The sequence below is a fragment of the Rhinoderma darwinii genome, chromosome 13 (assembly GCF_050947455.1).
Source record: "Rhinoderma darwinii isolate aRhiDar2 chromosome 13, aRhiDar2.hap1, whole genome shotgun sequence".
NCBI classification, from domain to species: domain Eukaryota; kingdom Metazoa; phylum Chordata; class Amphibia; order Anura; family Rhinodermatidae; genus Rhinoderma; species Rhinoderma darwinii.
In genome coordinates, this window is record NC_134699.1 from 63719475 (window position 1) to 63741759 (window position 22285).

At 42.4% G+C, this 22285-nt stretch overlaps 1 protein-coding gene across 6 annotated transcripts in view; it reads left to right on the forward strand.

Moving 5' to 3' along the window:
• Positions 1–22285, forward strand: part of NTN1 (netrin 1) — a 250838-nt gene that overhangs the window by 179544 nt on the left and 49009 nt on the right. For 4 of the 6 annotated variants that reach the window (XM_075846787.1, XM_075846782.1, XM_075846784.1 and 1 more), the window contains one exon: positions 1193–2268. In XM_075846787.1, the coding sequence (XP_075702902.1) occupies positions 1248–2268 (1021 nt within the window). In that variant the 5' untranslated portion in view covers positions 1193–1247. Of the gene's footprint in view, positions 1–459; positions 807–1192; positions 2269–22285 lie in introns of those variants that run through there. The other 2 variants (XM_075846785.1, XM_075846786.1) reach the window with 2 other exon arrangements.

Sequence of the window (22285 nt, forward strand, 5' to 3'; positions counted from 1 at the left end):
ATGCCACTTATCCTAGTTAACTCTTTCCTAGAAAGTGTTAAATCTTCATTCCCTAGGTTTAATATTTATATTTGATGGCAAACACTGCTCAGATATTGTACTGTGACTTCTCCTGAGACACACTGTCCTTTCCCATCTGTCCCATCACTCCTTAGCCTCACCTTTCTTCTCGGGTGCTTTGCAAAATGCAGTTGACCTCTTATTTTTGGTGCTCACCTTATCTGCAGGCTCTCCCTGTCCCCTTCTGTCTCACACTTTCCCTTGGCTAAGGCAAGCCTCCCTTTACTCTGCTCCCTGCCTCTATCCTTCAGCCTCCCACCCTCTTCTTTTTCACCTCCTCTCCCCTCCTTTTCTTCTTCTGCATGTGAATCAATTGCTTGCAGCCTCCCCTGCCCAATGTTCTTCTACCAGTGGGTGTCGTTGTAATTCCCCCTAATGCAATGTCATTCCTTGAGATGACCTCAAGCCAAACAGTCTGAGAGCTTCATTCACTTTCTATAGCAAGACAGGGAAAGACAGTCACCAAAAACTTCTCATCTGTGCAGAAGGATGTGAGGATTCACTCTGCAGATTGCTTACTCTTCTCACCATCCTCAGTCTCCAAAGCTCAACCACCCCATGCTGCACAGACTGCCCTGAGTGGCCACCAAACTTTCACTCTCTCACTTATTATTTTTTAATATATATATTTAGCGCAACTTTTTGTTTTTCAACTTTTTTCACCCCCAATTTGCACCGTCTCTTAATTTAATTCTAAGGTAGTGCATTTTTTTTTCTATAATTACTCTTTAATTGCAGAATGCTAGGTAAGAACCTTCACTTTAGCAAAAGAAGGTGTAACATTTGCATCTCATTCTAAAGCTCACATATATATCCAGATTGTGTTATGTAATTTTTATTTTATACTATTTTTTTTTACTGCACAGGATTTTTATGTTGTCATTTACCCTCGTTTTTTATATCACTTGCTTTTGCAGATAAAAAGTTTTGCAGGATGTCTTTGAATTTGTACCTTTTTTTTTTCTTCTTCTTTTGGAACCTTTCTGCTAAATGATGTCATCTCTGTTTGATTTTGGTTGCTAGTCTATTTCAGCTATTTTTACCATCTGTTTTTAGTAACTCCTAGGTGACTAAAATATTTTATATTATTATTATTTTTTTTTTTTTCTGTTTTTGCCTTCATTTTTGTCAGGAGTACAAGCCAGTGGAAGGATCTGTGGTCAAGGCAGGGTTAAGCTGACTTGAAGATGATGCTGAGAGGGCAGTTTTTGCTGTTCGTTCTAGTTTCTTTGTCCTGTACCGCTCAAGAAAGTAGAGGAGGATATGGGATGAATATGTTTTCCATCCAGCCATCACAGCCTGATCCATGCTACGATGAGAACGGGAACCCTCGGAGATGTATTCCGGACTTTGTAAACTCTGCTTTTGGGAAGGAAGTCAAAGTATCAAGCACCTGCGGGAAGAACAACCCATCAAGGTATTGTGTGGTGACGGAGAAAGGGGAGGATAGATTAAAGAACTGTCATTTTTGCAATGCTTCAGACCCTAAAAAAGCTCATCCACCCTCCTTTCTAACTGATCTCAACAACCCCCACAACCTCACCTGCTGGCAGTCGGAGAACTTTATTCAATATCCTCTGAATGTCACCCTAACCCTGTCTCTTGGGAAGAAGTTTGAGGTGACTTATGTGAGTCTCCAGTTCTGTTCTCCAAGACCGGAATCCATGGCTATCTTCAAGTCTATGGACTATGGGAAATCTTGGGTACCATTTCAGTTCTACTCAACCCAATGCAGAAAAATGTACAACAAACCCAATAAAGCAATTATTACTAAGCAGAATGAGCAAGAGGCTATCTGCACGGACTCTCATACAGATATGCACCCCCTCTCTGGTGGCTTGATAGCCTTCAGCACCTTGGATGGTAGACCCTCTGCACATGACTTTGATAATTCCCCAGTCCTTCAAGACTGGGTGACAGCCACTGATATCAAGGTGGTGTTCAGCCGTCTTCACACTTTTGGAGATGAGAATGAAGACGATTCAGAATTGGCCAGAGACTCTTACTTTTATGCCGTTTCTGACCTTCAAGTTGGGGGTCGGTGTAAATGCAATGGACACGCCTCGAGATGCGTCAAGGACCGAGATGACAACCTGGTGTGCGACTGCAAGCACAACACTGCTGGACCCGAGTGCGACCGCTGCAAACCTTTCCACTACGACAGACCTTGGCAGCGAGCGACGGCGAGAGAGGCCAACGAGTGTGTGGGTGAGTAGGAACAACTTGCAGTTCACTCAGTTGAGTTATAGGGAAATTGGGAAAGAATTTATAGTGGTAAAAGACCAAGGACAAGTGCACACAATTGTGAGAGTGTGTAGATAACACAGAACACCCTGCATTGTGTCGCTTTCCCTCTTTGTGGCGTGGAATTCCATAGGCTTGGATACAGAAAGGGATGTGACGGTCCACGTTGACCTTTTTTTTGTCTTCTCGAATTGTTGGCATTTGCAGCTGGCCCACTTTTGTGACTTGAACAAAGTGCCTATCAGTGGTTATTGCCTATATGTTGTTCCATAGATAAAATAGCCCTCGGCAATTAAAACATATCACAAAGAACTAATATTTACTTTTAAATCTACTTGAGCAACCCGAAGGCTAAAAGTAAAAACCACAAAAACCACAGAAGTTACAGTAAAACTTAGACTCTGGTTCTTGCTATTGTGATACTTTTCTGACTTTTTAGCTAGTGCTTGGGATAAATTACATTTCATTAAATGTATTTTCAGTGAGTTTCCCAGTGATGTCATAGTGAATCTTTATCCCTGTCAACACGCGACTGATTCCGAATTTGGCCTAAACTCGCTTTTAAAACGCTACCTGGACAGCTAAAATTTCTCCTGGAATTGCTCCATGGTTAGTTAATTAGTTAATGAGCCCATGGAGAAAATTGCAGTGCAAGTGATACCTTTTATTGCCTGAGTGAGTTGGGTTATATTGCAGCGAAGACTAGTAAAGGCAAACACAACTATATAAAGGTATATTGTCCGTTACTGAACCCTATGCACGATGATGAAAAAACTCTATGATGTAATATTGTTTTATAAAGAGTAACTTTACTTCATTATATTTTGCCTGATCCGTTTCAGAACATAAATTAATTTCCTTATTCATTTCTAGACCACAACATTATATTTACATTGAAGTGACAGATATGCAATAGATCGATAGACAGATATGCAAAAGAATGATATGCGATAGATCGATATGCGATAGATCGATATGCGATAGATTGATATGCGATAGATCGATATGCGATAGATCGATATGCGATAGATCGATATGCGATAGATTGATATGCGATAGATCGATATGCGATAGATCGATATGCGATAGATTGATATGCGATAGATCGATATGCGATAGATTGATATGCGATAGATCGATATGCGATAGATCGATATGCGATAGATTGATATGCGATAGATCGATATGCGATAGATTGATATGCGATAGATCGATAGATATGAGATAGATAGATATGAGAGATATATCTATCTATCTCTCATATCTATCTCTCATATCTATCTGAGAGAGATAGATAGATATGAGAGAGATAGATAGATAGATAGATAGATATGAGATAGATAGATATGAGAGATAGATAGATATGAGAGAGATAGATAGATAGATAGATATGAGATAGATAGATAGATATGAGATAGATAGATAGATATGAGATAGATAGATAGAGAGAGAGATATTAGATAGATATGAGATAGATAGATAGACAGATAGATAGATAGATAGATAGATAGATAGAGAGATAGATAGAGAGATAGATATGAGATAGATAGATATGAGATAGATAGATATGAGATAGATAGATAGAGAGAGAGATATTAGATAGATATGAGATAGATAGAGAGATAGATAGATATGAGATAGATAGATATGAGATAGATAGATATGAGATAGATAGATATGAGATAGATAGATATGAGATAGATAGATAGATATGAGATAGATAGATAGATATGAGATAGATAGATAGATAGATAGATAGATAGATATGAGATAGATAGATATGAGATAGATAGATATGAGATAGATAGATATGAGATAGATAGATAGATAGATAGATAGATATGAGATAGATAGATATGAGATAGATAGATATGAGATAGATAGATAGATATGAGATAGATAGATAGATATGAGGTAGATAGATAGATAGATAGATTATGAGATAGATAGATAGATAGATATGAGATAGATAGATAGATAGATATATAGATAGATAGATAGATAGATAGATAGATTATGAGATAGATAGATAGATAGATAGATAGATAGATAGATAGATAGATAGATAGATAGATAGATAGATAGATTATGAGATAGATAGATAGATTATGAGATAGATAGATAGATAGATATGAGATAGATATGAGATAGATAGATATGAGATAGATAGATAGATAGATATATAGATAGATAGATTATGAGATAGATAGATAGATAGAGATGGATTATATCTCATATCTGTTGACAAGTAATATGATAGTTAGAAGGGTCCATAAGGTGTAAAATATTTAGGATATATTGTATAATGTGATAGATAATTCTTTATATTCAGATTCATACCCAGGTTTTCCATTCTGTTTTATGTTAAACCTTCTCTAAGAGCTGTGCTTAAAATATATCAGAAGATTATACTTTTCAAGTTTGAAGTTTTTACCCCTTCAATTTACATTATTAGTTATAAGAATATTTATTTAACTCTAGTGCGATAATAAAAAAAAAAATTCTTGCAGGCCTGTTGGATAATACGTCGCATATTTGCATTTCCCAAATTCTGTCACTTTCGTAGCCAGAAAGCAAAGCAGAAGAACTCTGGCCCATGTACGGTATAGATGAGATTTCACAGTGAATAATGTGACGGCAATATGATCGTATAATCGCAGTTATTGCTGAAATGTCATCATAATAATCATTACCCGTCACTGCTGTGTGTTCATCAAAATATTCACACCAAACTCGTACAAGGGGGAGCAGTTTTTTTTTTTCTTTTCTTTTTCTTTTAGTAAAATATATTTCTATAAATGACACATACTATTCAGAACCGGTCAGGCCGTGCAATTACAATCTCCAAATAGGAAATCCTCTGAGCAACTGACCGAAAAGAGAGAGAACTGCTCGTCAGGAGGCAGCGGACCTTTATTGTAACTTCTGATTATTATTTAGGAGGTGCGTTATTTTTATATACATCTTTACATTTTTTATCTGATCTTTCTTGATTTTTTTCTTGTATTATGTAGATCAGCTTATATTTTCATAGTCTTATAAAACATAACGACAACTCAAGTTTTAATGTCCGTAATCGATTCATCAATCACATTGACCCTATGCTTCACTGCATTATGTTTGTGTATATGTTTTACTACAAATACATCATCTATTTGTGTAGCTTTATTTGTAGGTTTGCTATACGTGTTTTCCGTTTATAGCTTCTGAAGCTCCAATGTTCCCACAAGTCTAAGGACCCCTTAAAATGTGCATCGTGTTCAGTACTTCGAGGCTAAATCCTTTCCGTACCTTTAATTTTGCATTCACATTTTTATGCTTTTGTTTTGTTTTTGGGTGGGTGGGGGGGGGGGTTCTCTCTCCTTTTAAACATAATTTTTTTTATTGTGTTTTTTTCTGAATCCTGTTCTTTTAGAGGAAAGGACAATGCAAAGATGAAACTCCGGCGTGTATTGTATATTGTTTCAGAACGCAGCTAGGATTTCCAGTAGGGCCTCCGCTTCCATACGAGGGCCGGTGTAGATACGTTTCACATATCATTTTTATTATCGTTTAGCAAATTGCTGCTTGTTTTATCCATCTGCAAGTCATTAAAACATCCCGATCACTAATGACCTAATTGTTCTGTAAATCTGCACCGTGATTCAGAGTATTGCCTGGGAAAAAAGTCTGATAATTACTACCACATCCATTACTGCGCAGATACAAAGTGCTTACACCCGGTACTAGCAAAGTGTCTGCGCTGTGTGTGCATTGTGGCTCGTGCTCACGCTAATGGACTGTCTGTGCGCGCCATATTCCAGAACACGGTCACATGATACTTACTCATGTGACCAGGAGGTCTTGTACGTTGCGTTACATGGAGCGATCAACCGCTCCTCCTCATAAATACGGTATTATGCGTTGGCACAAAGTTTTGGAACGTGATCCATTTATTTATGCCCTCAATTTGTTCTTATCAACAAGGGGGGTGAGGAAGTGCCTCCATTTTTGGCTGTGCTCACAGCTATTGAGATATATGAGCGGAAAAGACATGCACAGTACATAAAAGTTTATGAATGTCTTTCGCTGCTGTCCCACAGGCAGTTAGATCTTACAGTCGCCATAAAATATTTGTAGTAAACGCTTATGTTAAAATATCGGAAACGCGCTCACATTTACGACTTTGTCACCAGTCACTTTTACGGCAATACATAAAAGAATTTGACGTCTGTGAGAAGTGATATTTTTATTGTTTTTTTTACGGTAGATGGTCCATGACCAAACACTGTGGTCTACATCTGCCTTCCTGATATCAACGATACAATTACTAATATTCAGGATTTTCTTGAACTTATTGGAAAGTTGATGACATGAGTCCATCCACCTGAACCCCTGGTCTCCATCTTGACTACAACTACAGTCATTGGGAAACCCCATATGACTTTGTATCCTCAACTCTCATATCCATGAGGCCGGGACTGTGTGAGCCGCACAGGTCAGCGTTGCATTAACATTGCGCTATACCCATCTGTAAACTGGTGTAAAGCACCGCACGCTAGCTAGATGCAATCTTTGGCCCTGTTCACACAGTGGAATTTTCATTCTGCTTCTGACGAGTTTATTGGGCAATTCCACGTCAAATGTTTCCATATGAAAAATCTGCTGCACCTGCACGAAGCCAAATACGTTCTGCTAATAAATGCATTCCTATGGAGGCAATTTCACCAGGCATGCGGAGTTGATATTTAGCCCAAAGTTTCTCCACTTGTTTTTTTTTCACAGCAAAACAGTAAAACGTTCATATCCATTATAGGACATTTGTTGTTGTATCGCCATCACACTTCTAAAATGAATAAAAAGTGGTATAAAAACATAGTAAATCTGTTGCACGAAGTACGGCTGATGCCCCACACAGTTTTTCGGGGGACTCGGGCCAAATGGCGTATATATTTGTTGCATTTCTGCCACCATGTTTTTGGATAGTCACCTGTCCTGATTCTTATACTCATCTGTGATAAGCCATTCTGCCAACTCTCTGATATATAGAAATATATCCTTCATCTCATTTTCCTTCAGTTTCTTAATGATTCTTAGGCCTCTTGCACACGCTGCGGACTTTGTTGCAGATTTTGTACTTCCTTCCATTTAGATAAATGGAACGGATTTTCAGTCGCAGAAATTTCTGCAACAAATTCGGCAGCGTGTGCAGGGGCCTTTGTCTGGAAAATCAGTGCAGCGTGGGGGGAAGCAGGCGGCTGCTGTCAGCTTCATTGAGAACAAGTGGTATAGAACAGCAATCTCATCTGTCAGGGATAACGGACGGATACTCAGAGCTCTCTTAGATCTTGTCCTAAAGTAGGAAAAATATTTGTCCCAACAGATCATGGGGTCACGTATAAAAATGTCTTAAAGGGAACCTGACACAGGACAGTCCACTGTGTGACAAAGTCCTCTGCTAGTCCTGCTCTATTCCCTCCACAACTGGCGGCTAAAGAAAATAAATCTCTTCTATGGTGCAGAGATGGGGCCCGGCTGTCACCAGGATCATTTCTCCTCCCCGGGGCACTTCCAGTTTTAGTCTGTAAAAGGTGCCATTACAAAAATATGGAAACACATGCACAGATTTAGCCGTCTTTATCTTGACTTTTAACGCATTACATACACAGTGGCAACATCCTTTATCTTGACTTTCTCAATGGCTTTTGTCTTTTGACATCACACTGGAGCAAGTTATCAGTCTAGATAAAGATGGCTACATCCATATGCCCCTTCCTTCTATGTGAGCCCCTTGAGCCGTGCAGCAAAAGGGATGACATGACAGACCTGCAATATAGAAGGTCCGAAGGGTAGAACTCACTGGCCCATGACTGGCACTTTGGAGAGCTTTTAAGTGGTGCATTTGTGCCAACTACATCACGTTTACCGCATGATGAACACAACAAGGTGAGCGCCCCGTTACTATGACACACCTACGGGAACAGTCTTGGCTGTTGGTTAGTCGCAGGGAGATCGCCCATTCGCAGTCAAATAATTTCAAATGATTGTAGTATAAATACACCAGTCTATGGAAGTTACAAAAGTACCAGTCAGGGGATGGATACAAAAAAATTCCAAATTACTGTAAACCTGCCCAGAGCTAATGAAAGAGGCCACCAAGAGAATTAGCATTCATTGCTGAGATAGTTGTACATTTACTTGTTGTGCAGGTCGTAGCTTTGCGGAAAATTGGCAAACTAAATGAGCTCCGCAGTAGAGGTAGAATAAATGCAACCGAAATTCTGGAGAAAACCTGCTGCAGTCTGCAAAAGAACTGCATCTTGATAATCAATTTATTTTCCCGCAAATCAATCACCTGAAACATCTGAGACTGGACTTCGGTTTTAATGGTATACATTAAACATATATATCATGAACTATCATGACCCTGTTCAAGACGTGTACATCAAACAGATAGTGTGTATGGATGACGGATGCCACTGTTAGGGATCCATTTAATCCTCTGCCACCCGTAAACTTTACTGGTATCTGTTTAACATACATATTAAAAGCCCATGATGTATACGTTAACCGTATACCTGTGACACATGCCATACATCACCCATAGGCTCCCATGCTCCACCACGTTATACTTTTCTTGAAGGATCCGGAAGGATAGACAAGCATATTCTACTCTGCTATTCCATCCTTAAAAAAATGTAATAAAAATAAATGTATAATAATGTTTTTCAGCCCGACAGAGGCCAAAAGGACACTCTTTTGGCCTCCAGTAGGCTATTGTAGCCCTATGGACACATCTTGCGTGTACGTCGGGAGCGCAGGGCCTTACGGTTTACTCACACGTCTCATGCAATTTGACAGAAGGTCAACATAATAGGGGAAAAATTGCAAAGCTGATCGAGACCTATACACACAAGTCTATAGTAGCTGCCAAATCTTCTACTGAGTGAGGGGGTGAATAGTTATGCAAAGATTTCGTGTTTTATAATTGTAATGTATGTAGATCACTCTGTAGAGATTTGACGTGAGTCTTTTTTTTGTTGTCCAATGTCAAAAGGCCGATTGAAATCCTCTTTGATTCTACACCATAAAAATGTAAAATGTCCAAGAAGGTGAATTCTTTTATATCCGCTGTATGATATGATTATAAAACATTGAGCGCCAAAAAGTTTCATGCATCATTTGAGGACATGTTAGTCATTTGCTGTAATGTTTGCTCGGGAATGCCTGCAAAGGGGTTAAATCAGCCCAAATCCTTTGAGGTAACACAGCGGCTGAGCAGTTCTAAACATCTAGATATTTTCTGGCAGCGAGCCGCCAAACTGGAGGAGCCAAGTATACCTCTGCCGAAATGAGGTCTAGGACCGTGTCTGGTGTGAGATCTCTGCGGGCTTGATGTACCTGAAGCCATAAATCATTGACCAGCACGGGGCAGAGCTCACAGGGGGTGACGGGAGTCCGGAGGAGGCGGACAAATCCCAGCTTATTGCCTGTTGCTTTGTCTTGTATTGTGATGAGGATCCACGAGCGTGTTAGTGTTGGGTGGGCTCCACTATAATACTATACAACATCACGCTGACCTGGATATTCACAAAATCAGCGCTCACAGGCTTGGTCTAGTTCTTTAGGACATCCATAGGAGTTCTGTCCCCACATAACTGCGTGTCCTCGTCCCCGCAGAACTGCGTGTCCTCGTCCCCGCAGAACTGCGTGTCCTCGTCCCCGCAGAACTGCGTGTCCTCGTCCCCGCAGAACTGCGTGTCCTCGTCCCCCAAATAACTGCATGTCCTCGTCCCCCAAATAACTGCATGTCCTCGTCCCCCAAATAACTGCATGTCCTCGTCCCCCAAATAACTGCATGTCCTCGTCCCCCACATAACTGCATGTCCTCGTCGCCCACATAACTGCATGTCCTCGTCCCCCACATAACTGCATGTCCTCGTCCCCCACATAACTGCATGTCCTCGTCCCCGCATAACTGCATGTCCTCGTCCCCCACATAACTGCATGTCCTCGTCCCCGCATAACTGCATGTCCTCGTCCCCCACATAACTGCATGTCCTCGTCCCCACATAACTGCATGTCCTCGTCCCCCACATAACTGCATGTCCTCGTCCCCGCATAACTGCATGTCCTCGTCCCCGCATAACTGCATGTCCTCGTCCCCTTGCACCGCTGGTCTCTGTAGTTTTTGCAGTGGCGTAGCTATTGAGGGTGCAGAGGTTCTGATTGTATCTACAGTGCTCACTGTCGCCCCCTGGTGAGTAGTGCACTAGCCATTATAAGGAGTGGGGTGATGCCAGGGGCATCATATATTTACTGTTTGATAACTTAGCAGCCCTGAGTATACTAGAAGATTATGTAACCCCCACAATGTCTCATCCTGGGATACAAAGTCCCTGCTTCTTCATGCTCTCCTCCCCAAATTATTCCATGTAGGGTGGCATAACATTTGAGGTGTTGAGAGGGTATCGGACAACTAAGGCCCCCGATCTAAATGGACCTTTTCATGGCTGCCTCTATGGTATGTTCAGACCCTTATTTTTGTACAGGCCGGGTTCATTGGCCATCATGTTATGGCATTAGCAGATAAAGTCTGCCAGTGGGTCCAGGATATTATTAACTGAATGTGATTTGAGCTTTAATATCCAGATCTCGGAGATTTCCTTCGTGTTTAGGTTAGTTGACGGGTTGTGACTTTGTAGCCGGTAGCTGTAAATGCCTGGTAGAGATGGACAGGACAGGTGATGTGAAGGTTTCCTCTCCTCCCCCGCTGCTCGCACAATGTTAGGACGACATTTCACACATGGTCCCAGGGGACATTCGTCACCTCTCGCCCCCACACACACACACACCAGGTACACTGACCCGTTACTTCATAGATTCACTTACATGCTGCGCCGCTTAGTCATCGCGCTGCCTCATTCATCTGCCCTTTTCTACCATAAATGTTTTCTATGGGTCATGGCACCGACAAAGCTGACGCTCCTTATGACTTTACAGAGCTCTGACATATTTCAATCCTGATTCTAGGGAAGATTTAGAGCTGCTGTTCCCTAGATGTATTTCTACAGAACTATGGGTAATTTATGAGAAATAAAATCCCCCCCCCGGTTTATGGTAGTAGACCGAGGCATTGGGCCACCACACCACGCCCAGAGCCGTGGTCACTATTTGAGCACCTCTGACTCACAGGAGGAAAGGGAGACCATCGTGAAAATTCACAAAAGGAGACATTTTGCTACATTTGCCATCCAGCTGGGAGGCCAGTAATGTCCACCGCACACGAGAGGCCATCGCCCCATCATCACATAGTGCTCGGGCTCCACATACTTTCCATAACTCATATTGATGGCAGGGGAGAAGTTTGCACTTGCCTACGGTGAACTACATCCCAGATCCGACTGATTTAGGACATCCTTGGGGTCACAGCTCCTTCCTTTGTGCGACTTCCTGACGAGTCTGGAGATATTAAACTTGTAACTCTTCTTGACATACATCGTACAATTTATATTTAGCATTTCCTCATCATTTTTCAAATTGTAGAAAAAAAAAATCGTCTTTTATGTAACTTATTTATACTGATTGTAGCAGTAATAATAATAATTATAATCTAGCGCTCATTGACCTGCTGATTATTTCTGAGAAATCTTCACCCTAGAAGTCCTATTTTACTGCATTCGTCTATAAAAACATCCAGTAGTCTGGAAAAAATCTTCTAGTCCAGGATTTTTCTAGCAGTGTGAATTGCCCGCTGTATCGCTGCGTCTCTCTCTTTTTGTCATTGCTTTTGTCCACACAGGACAGCAGGGTATGGACCCGGGGACATCGTTGTTACGAGGGGCAGCAGGGCCGTCACAAAGGGCCTTTATGTTACCACATGTCTGTGCATAACACAGGAGCTCCAGGAAAATCTTTCACGTTGAGCTTTCTCTGTTGACACAGCCACAGATGTTCATTTGATGATATTATAATACAGTAATAATCTATAATCTATTCACCTCTCCTGCAAAATAAACACTTCTCCTTTTAGATATCATTAGAACAATATTTAGCGCTAGAGTAGTAAAGACTTATTACACAGCAGCATGCCTCATCTAAAAACAGAAAAATCACACAATGATGGTTTTCTTGCTTATTTCCCTGTAGATGGCGGTATTGCAATTGCTCCTATTCCCTTATACAAAGGGGAAATCCTTGTCATAGCCATATGTTGGGGGAGCGCAAACTATTAACAGTAAAACTAGATACTGCAAAAGAGTCTAAAGGACTGGATTGGGCCCATGGGCTGCTATTATATAAGGGTTTACATCAGACTACTCAAAACTGGGGCCTGGAAGCTGAGATATAGGGGGTTATTATTATTATTTTTTAAATAGTTGTATGTTTTCTCCCCCCTAAGCCTCCAGTCATTATTTTTAGTAGTCCAGTCCAGCAGTGACCAGTGTCCCCTCTATGTCAGACACGGAGACCACTACAGCCGCTCTATAGTGTAAGGACCACCAAACAGCTCCTCATATTTAATCCATAGTTTGATATATTTGGTTCCATGCATCCCACCCTAACATTATTGGTTATCCTGTACAGTTCCTCTTCTTCACAGCCAGGGTTTCCATATCGTGTGCCGATGAGGATTAACAAGGCAGAAACCTCTGTTTGTAGGAATGAACGCCTGTATAGTTGTAGGTTGTATCCGTGCTACACACCAGCAGTTCTGTCCTTTTACCATTTTCCAGCTGTTTTTCCCTCTCTATAGTCTCTGGTCCTTATTTGTCCATGGGACCTGTAGACAATGCAGCAAATGTAAACCAGCTGCCGGCCATACGTTATCATGTCCCGGGACATAGTCATGATCTTCATATTTTCCAATTAACCCCTGTGCAGCCTGGGGGGCATCTCCTGCCTTTAGCAGGGGTCATATTGTGACTTTGCTTCCTTGAAACTTGGCACATATGTTAGTGTACGGTCTGTTTAGCATATGAAAAGGAGTTCGGCATTTCCGCGATGGACAATACAGGAAGATGAGAGGATCACGTCTTTCCTTTTTATTTTTTGCTTGTGACTCCAGGTCTTTTTTTGCCTTGTGTATGCAGGTGGGGCAGCATCTGTCTGTATTATCTTGTATTGTTAGTCATGTAGTGCAGGGTTGTTTCTTATTGTCATTTGCCAGAAAGCAGCCTTTGAACATAAGAGGCCATAGAAGAGGCCCCAGCTCCTGGAGTAGACCCCCCCCCCCCCAGTTACCATATTAAGACTCTACGCACAGACTACAGCCAGTATCTGCAGCTGACGCTTCTCCGTCCAGTCCACCCAACCTGTGTTCTTACTCAACCACCACCTATAGCCATCATCAACCCCGATGACTAGAGACCTACAGATGTGGGACGGAAGGAGCTTAAATACCCTTTAGGCATGCAATAATTTTAGAAATTGGGGGACAGTTCAGGCTTAGACCTCCCTATTTGTTGGTCTGCCTCTATACCAGCTCTTACCACAGACCTCATAAATGCTGATTTCTAAGCAGACCCCCAGGTAAACAAATGCCTCTCCATTGGGTCAGACCTTACACTGTCCTTGGACCCTAGAAGGGGTGAATAAAAGTAAGATTGCGGATATCTTCTCAGCACTTCTTGGCTTGTCGCATGTATTTAACTGGTATTTTCAGCTGACATGAATTGTCACACAATGGCGGACATTTCTGACCATCTTTCGCCGTTTTTACTGTTGATCGTTGTGCAACTCCTTTAGGGTTAACAGACCGGAGTGCATAGCTATCGGAGGCACCAATGTTTCCGCAAAGCGTTTCCAAGACCATTAGAAGTCAAGTGGTCGATATTCCGGATTTAAGTCCCAGCATCTTCAATAAGAAGGATTTGGGTTAACACCCCCTCCGTCCCCCCGGTGCCTCTCCCCCACGTCCTTGTAAATATATATTCTATCTTTGGAAGAGGCGGCAGACAAAAGGAAGGAGAAACAAAAAAAAGCTACCCGAGAAATATGTCAAATATGTCTTCAGAGACCCAGTCCAAGGCAATTAGTTTTCCCCTCAAATCAGATTAACCTGTACAAGGCAGCCGGCGAGTTGTGCCAAACCCCACATCCTGCTTTCCCAAGAGTTTGGCATGTGGAGGGGAGAGACTTTGTGTTGTCAACAATTTTAAGAAATGCTCTGAACCCTATGAGTCGGGTGATGGGGGGAGGGGAGAGTCTCTCTGCGCACCTTTAGCTCGGGTATTGAGAAAATGAACATTATAAGCAGTACGGTCGCACAATCCCCTCCTTTTAATGTGTGGCCCTCTAAGGCTACCCATTCTATCTATTACAACCCGTGTACATAGAAAAGAGGGCTGCCCCCTAATAGTGCTGCCGCCATATAACCCCTTACCGATGCAGTCAGCCCTAGCGCTTGTAGGGAGAAGGTGCCTTGTGCAGGTTCACTCCACCCATGGGTAAAGGGGATGGGGCCGACCTGAGCTGTGGTACCCTCTCCACAGATGTATCTGTATATTATAACTCAAAGGGGTTTTCCAATTTATATAAATAAGGCTTAATCCTTGTATGATAAGTTCTGCAACGTTATAATATATTTTGTGTTTCAATTCCTCATTGTTTTTAAGATCTCTGCTTGCTAATAGTGAATGAAAATATTCTTGTTTATATTTAGAGGCTGAAATAGGATTCTGACCTAAGGCTCTGTTCACACCGTCGTTGGAGGCTCCATTAGGATCCTTTGTCACAGATCCGGCAGAGATCACATCATGCTGCGCTATTGTTTCCAGTAAAACCACGGACACCCCCAACTGAAATACGGAAAGCTGACGGAACCCATTAAAGTCAATGGGTTCCGTTGACCGCTGGTGGTATCCGTGGTGCAACGAAAGTGTCGTTTACGGTTTTCCCTTATTCTGCTACTCTGACGGAGCAGAACAAAGGAAAGCCCCGACGCAGGTGTGAACATAACCTAAGGCCAGGTTCCCACAGGGGAGGATACGCTGCGTAAAAATCATGCAGCGTGTCCGACCTGGAACCCACAGTACATTCCATCCTAAAAAAAGTCACACCACATTGTGGTGCGGTTTTTCGAACGGAATATCCGCTGCAGAAGAAAGCCATTCATACTTACCCCCTCCCTCCTCTGATGTCCGCTCCAGCCTCCCTGGATGACGTTGCAGGCCATGTGACGTTGCAGCCTGTGATTTGTCTGCAGCGGTCACATGGGATGGAACGTCATCCCAGGAGGCTGGACTGTAGGGAGGAGGAGAGCGTTCTGGGTAAGTATGATTTTTTTTTCCGGAGTTGCTTTTTTTGCTGAGTAATCGCTGCAAATACGCCGCAAAAGTCGCAACACTTGGCTTTCTCTTGCGGGTTTTGCATCCCCATTGAATTGAATGGGGAAGACCCGCAACGGAAAATCAACAAAAATGCAGCATAAATTGACAATCTGCGGATTTCAATTCCGCACCACAGGTCAATTTATTTACGTTTACGCTGCGTTTTTTTCCCCGCAGCGTGGACATGAGATTTAGTAAATCTCATCCACTTTGCTGCTACTGTAAATGCTGCAGAATTTCCGCACAGAATTCCGTTGGGAACCCGGCCTAATACTTTCTACAGCTGAGGGTTTGTTACAATTGTATCCAGTGTAGACAATCCTCTGAGCTGAACAGCCTGGACTCCAGACTGATGCACCTTTCCTGAACAGATACATTGTAACAAACAATCAGGACAGGAGAGAGATTTGTGCTGCTGTGAAGCTCACAGAGGATTGACTACGTACTTCCCCAGCAAACAAGATGGGGAGGGGGAGATAAGGGACCTCATCCACTTCTTGCTTCCCCTTCTCTCTAACTACTGACCATACAACTTTGCTGTTTTGTTGGAGTGACTTGGCCATAGCTGCGGTGGGGGAGCACGTCTCCAGTTCTGGTTGTTGTACCCCCCCCCCCCCCTTCTTATTGGTCACCTCTCCCTCTATACACAGGCTGTCATCGTGGATCTGATGGGGCAGTGATCCTCAACCACAGACACAGCATCAAGGTGTGACTGTGTAAGAGCCATTATTAGAAAGTGCAGATGACTGACGTCCTGTAGGGTGCAGGGATTTATTCCTGGTGGCAGGTTCAACTTGAGAACGTAAAGTCCCTTTACAGAATGTCAATCCCACCCAGGAGTGAAAGGCCCAGCGTGTGGTGAGGTTTTACCAGTTGAACCAGCTGATGGCTCCATATGTCACTGTGACAATGAGCACCGGCCACTGATTCCTCCCCCCATCATAAAGCTGTCACTGCCCTGTTAAGGGATGTGATTAGAGGTCAGAGGTTAGAGAGGCTTCCAGGGCAGAGCTGCGGGGAGTCGGAGTCCAGGCATTCCAAAGACCCTGCTACCTGCCCGCCCCGTATCCACGACAATGCCCTGTACATGGAGGATGATGACGGGCTTAAAATAATACAACCCTAAAGTATCGCTCATGAATCCGGATCTCAGGGGCCAATAGCTGTGGAGTATTTCTCGTTTACATTTGCCTTGTCCGTGGACAGGATGAATGGGCTACATCCATAGAGAGATATGTGACGGCTGGGAGTTGTGGTGTTGCAGCAGCTGGGGATCCACTGGTATAAAATGTCAGCTATGACCCCTGACTACAGCCGCATCCTGAATGTTATTGGGGATGGAGCTCCCGTCACCCTTCTCTCACCATCTCGCTCCCTCGTCCTGCAGTGTGGAGGGGCGCCAAGTCCTTCCAAAAAGTGGTTTTTCTATGAGATTTAGTGGTTTACCTCATGTTTGTGTAGCAAAGTCTCTGACATTAGTGCAGGATCAAGCTCTTAGTGGTCTTCCCAGACTCTGCGTGTCACACATAAAACACTCCTTCATGGAAACCAGCGCCGTGATCTGCTGAAGGTTTTCCGCTAAAGGATGAGCGCGCAATATTTGTCAGTCTTACGGATCGCATGATCGGATCGCTTGTCCTTTTAAGTTACTCTTCACTGAGGTTTGTTGCATGACATTGAGAATTCTGATCGTTGCTCCTCAGCATATGACAACCATCTGACCTGTGCTGTAGCCAGATTCTGAGGAGCAACTATCTGAATTTTAAATGTGGTTTAGCAGGTTAAACTTGGGATTCTCTGTAAAGCCCCCAAAACCTTTCAAGCTTCATTGAGGATTTCAGTCACTCTTTAGCACCAATAGGGTCAGTTCACACGTTGCGTAAATACTGCGGATTTTCCGCAACGGAATTCGTTGTGGAAAATCCACAGCAAATACAGTAGCAGCAAAGTGGATGAGATAAAACAAATCTCATCCTCACGCTGTGTAAATACTGAGCGGAAAAAATGCTCAGAAATTGACCTGCGGTGCAGAATTTTATTCCGCAGCTTGTGCTTTTACGCCGCATATGTGCCCCGTGTGAACTCAGCCATACGCTCCAAGATCAACATTTATCCACAGGATAAATGATAACTGTCTGATCGCTGGGACCACTACCGCTAGTCCCGAGCACTCCCTCTTACTGCACCCCCATAAGAGCACGCTCCTTGCTGCTCCATTCAATGTCCATAGAACTGACGGAAACAATCGACTGCACGCTCGACCACTACTCCATTTAACGTTCTCTTCACTGCGGTCATTCATTGAGGAGGAAACTGTGAGCTCGGGCCCCCTGTTCTAGTGATCGGTGGGCCCCAGACCAGATGTTATCCTGTGGACAGGTGATAAATCTTGATCTTCGGACAATATAGGCTAGAAACCTCTACCACACTACGTGACAAAGTGTCCGCCGGAGATTTCTATGAGGTGTATCCAAGGTTCTGAGTGCTAGAAGTCAATGAGTGGCATCAAAGGGATGTGGGTGCTTTACCTAGCACTGCAGCTCCTACTCCCCGGGAATTGGTTGGGGTTGCAGATCCACGATAATGACTTTTTTTCTGCTGTGTCTATAGGACAACAAGTGGTAATCTGTAAACAATACACAGTCACAGATTCAGATAAAATCTGAAGAGTGTTGCCATTAGAAGAGCCTGTATGACTGCTGCAAAATGGAAAATCCCCCCAATCTTCTGATTTCTCGGCCCATAGAATGTAATGGAACATGTCAGACTGGTCCAATGGATCCCAAAGACTGGCAAAGCTCAAAACAGGCAAAATAGAATCCATTTCCCTAAAACGAAGCACTAACGTTGTCCAGTCCTCTCACCCTTGTGTTTTTGAGGCGCTTGGAATAGATGGCAAGCTCTTGGGAACAGAGAGAGGTGTCAATTAAGTCTCTGCTGTATACATTTGATCTGGTTAATCTACTGTTTATTATACAGGTAGGAACCGGGGAACTTAGTAAGGGGTTAACAATGAAGAGGGAGGGGGCTGGTGGCCGCTAGGGTGTCCCCAGAGACAGCTGCACAGTTAATTAGCTGGAGCTGCAAGATGGTGACTGGGGGCCTCGATGTTTTGCTAAGCGGTCAGGCCATTTACACCTCTGGGGATCATGTATTTGTTTAACCGAGGTGACCTCCTTCCTCCTGAAATTAGTTAACGCCGGGTGTAAATAAAACAGGGCAGGGGGGCTCGTACCCCTCTTGGAAATTTAAGTCGCATGCCATTTAATGGTGATCAGGAAGGAGAAAGTGGGAACGTGTCCAGCAACACACCAAGCCCAAATGTTGCCGGCCTGTCATATAATAGACAATGGCGAATGTATTATCCGATAAATCTGTAGAATAAAACCTCCACGGGCATTCATATATAGTGCATATGTAATAATGTTCATTTTAGTTACAACTTTTTGTAATCTTGTTTGTAATCGCCTCATTGTCCCCATATTAGATTCTATAAATGACATTGTTAGGCCCTGTTCACATGACGGATTTTGCGTGTCGGGTCCTGCCGCAAAATTTGCCGCTGAATTATTCCTGCCGTCGGCAGGAAGATTCCTCCCATTGACTCTGCCTGAAGATCAAACAGGATGCTGTTTTTTCCCTCCATCTGAAAAAATTAGCTAGCGGGAAAAAGAAGCATCCAACTCCCATGGAAATGAATGGGAGGTGGAATTTTGCAGCGGATTCTGCTGCAAAAATTCCACCGTGTGAACAGGGCCTTAGACTCCACCCAGAACTAAAACTTTATTTCGAATTTGCACCAGTTTCCAACTTTAAGGCTGGGTTCACACGACCTATTTTCAGACGTAAACGAGGCGTATTATGCCTCGTTTTACGTCTGAAAATCGGGCTACAATATGTCGGCAAACATCTGCCCATTCATTTGAATGGGTTTGCCGACGTACTGTGCAGACAACCTGTCATTTACGCGTCGTCGTTTGACAGCTGTCAAACGACGACGCGTAAAAATACAGCCTCGTCAAAAGAAGTGCAGGACACTTATATACATTATATGCCGGACACTTAGATACATTATACGCGGGACACTTCTATACATTATATGCGGGACACTTATATACATTATATGCGGGACACTTATATACATTATACGCGGGACACTTAAAATTATATGCCGGACACTTAGATACATTATACGCGGGACACTTCTATACATTATATGCGGGACACTTCTATACATTATATGCGGGACACTTATATACATTATATGCCGGACACTTATATACATTATATGCCGGACACTTAGATACATTATACGCGGGACACTTCTATACATTATATGCGGGACACTTCTATACATTATATGCGGGACGCTTCTATACATTATGTGCGGGACGCTTCTATACATTATATGCGGGACGCTTCTATACATTATATGCGGGACACTTATATACATTATATGCGGGACACTTATATACATTATATGCGGGACACTTATATACATTATACGCGGGACACTTAAAATTATATGCCGGACACTTAGATACATTATACGCGGGACACTTCTATACATTATATGCGGGACACTTCTATACATTATATGCGGGACACTTATATACATTATATGCCGGACACTTATATACATTATATGCCGGACACTTAGATACATTATACGCGGGACACTTCTATACATTATATGCGGGACACTTATATACATTATATGCGGGACACTTCTATACATTATATGCGGGACGCTTCTATACATTATATGCGGGACGCTTCTATACATTATGTGCGGGACGCTTCTATACATTATATGCGGGACGCTTCTATACATTATATGCGGGACACTTATATACATTATATGCGGGACACTTATATACATTATATGCGGGACACTTATATACATTATATGCGGGACACTTATATACATTATACGCGGGACACTTATATACATTATATGTGGGACACTTATATGCGGGACACTTATATACATTATATGCGGGACACTTATATACATTATATGCGGGACACTTATATACATTATACGCGGGACACTTCTATACATTATATGCGGGACACTTCTATACATTATATGCGGGACAATTATATACATTATACGCGGGACACTTATATACATTATATGTGGGACACTTATATGCGGGACACTTATATACATTATATGCGGGACACTTATATACATTATACGCGGGACACTTATATACATTATATACGGGACACTTATATACATTATATGCGGGACACTTATATACATTATACGCGGGACACTTCTATACATTATATGCGGGACACTTATATACATTATATGCGGGACACTTATATACATTATATGCGGGACATTTATATACATTATATGCGGGACACTTGTATACATTATATGCAGGACACTTATATACATTATATGCGGGACACTTATATACATTATATGCGGGACACTTATATACATTATATGCAGGACACTTATATACATTATATGCGGGACACTTATATACATTATGTGCAGGACACTTATATACATTATATGCGGGACACTTATATACATTATATGCAGGACACTTATATACATTATATGCGGGACACTTATATATACATTATATGCGGGACACTTATATACATTACACCCGGGACACTTATATACATTATAAGCCGGACACTTATATACATTATAAGCCGGACACTTATATACATTACACCCGGGACACTTATATACATTATACGCGGGCACTTATATACATTATATGCGGGGCACTTATATACATTATACGCGGGACACTTATATACATTATATGCGGGACACTTATATACATTACACCCGGGACACTTATATACATTATAAGCCGGACACTTATATACATTATAAGCCGGACACTTATATACATTACACCCGGGACACTTATATACATTATACGCGGGCACTTATATACATTATATGCGGGACACTTATATACATTATACGCGGGCACTTATATACATTATACGCGGGGCACTTATATACATTATACGCGGGACGCTTCTATACATTATGTGCGGGACACTTCTTTCAGACGTAATTTGAGCCGTTCTTCATTGAACTCAATGAAGCACAGCTCAAAATTTACGGCTGTCAGAGAAGCCTCGCAAAATGCGAGGAGGAGCTTTTACGTCTGAAACGAGGCAGCTGTTATCTCCTGAAAACAGTCTGTCTTTTCAGACGTAAAAGCAAGCTAGCGTGTGCACATACCCTAAAAGTCTCTTACCCGGGAGCTATTGGGCTTCTTTTACTCCTACACATTTGCTGAAGACAAGGATGATGGCCGACATAGGAAGGAGTTGTAAGACATAATCATACTCCCTATCTAAAGAACACAAACATCCGCCAGACATTGCTGGGCCCTGGACCCTATTCTTTTGTTCTTGGAGCTGCAGAATATTTGTTGTGCTATTCAAATTCAGCAACATCTCATGGTGGGGACATGTTGTTTTTTTGATGTCTGTATCCCACATGATCAGCTTAGATACATCAGTCTTGCACATGATGGGCTTAGATACACCGTACATTATACTTGTTGCTCTTCGTTCTTTATAATCAGTAATAACTATATTGTATAGACGACCAGTTGATAAACCATCTCCTGGATGGTGTTTGCTGTGTAGGTTTTAGGCACATGTTCCAT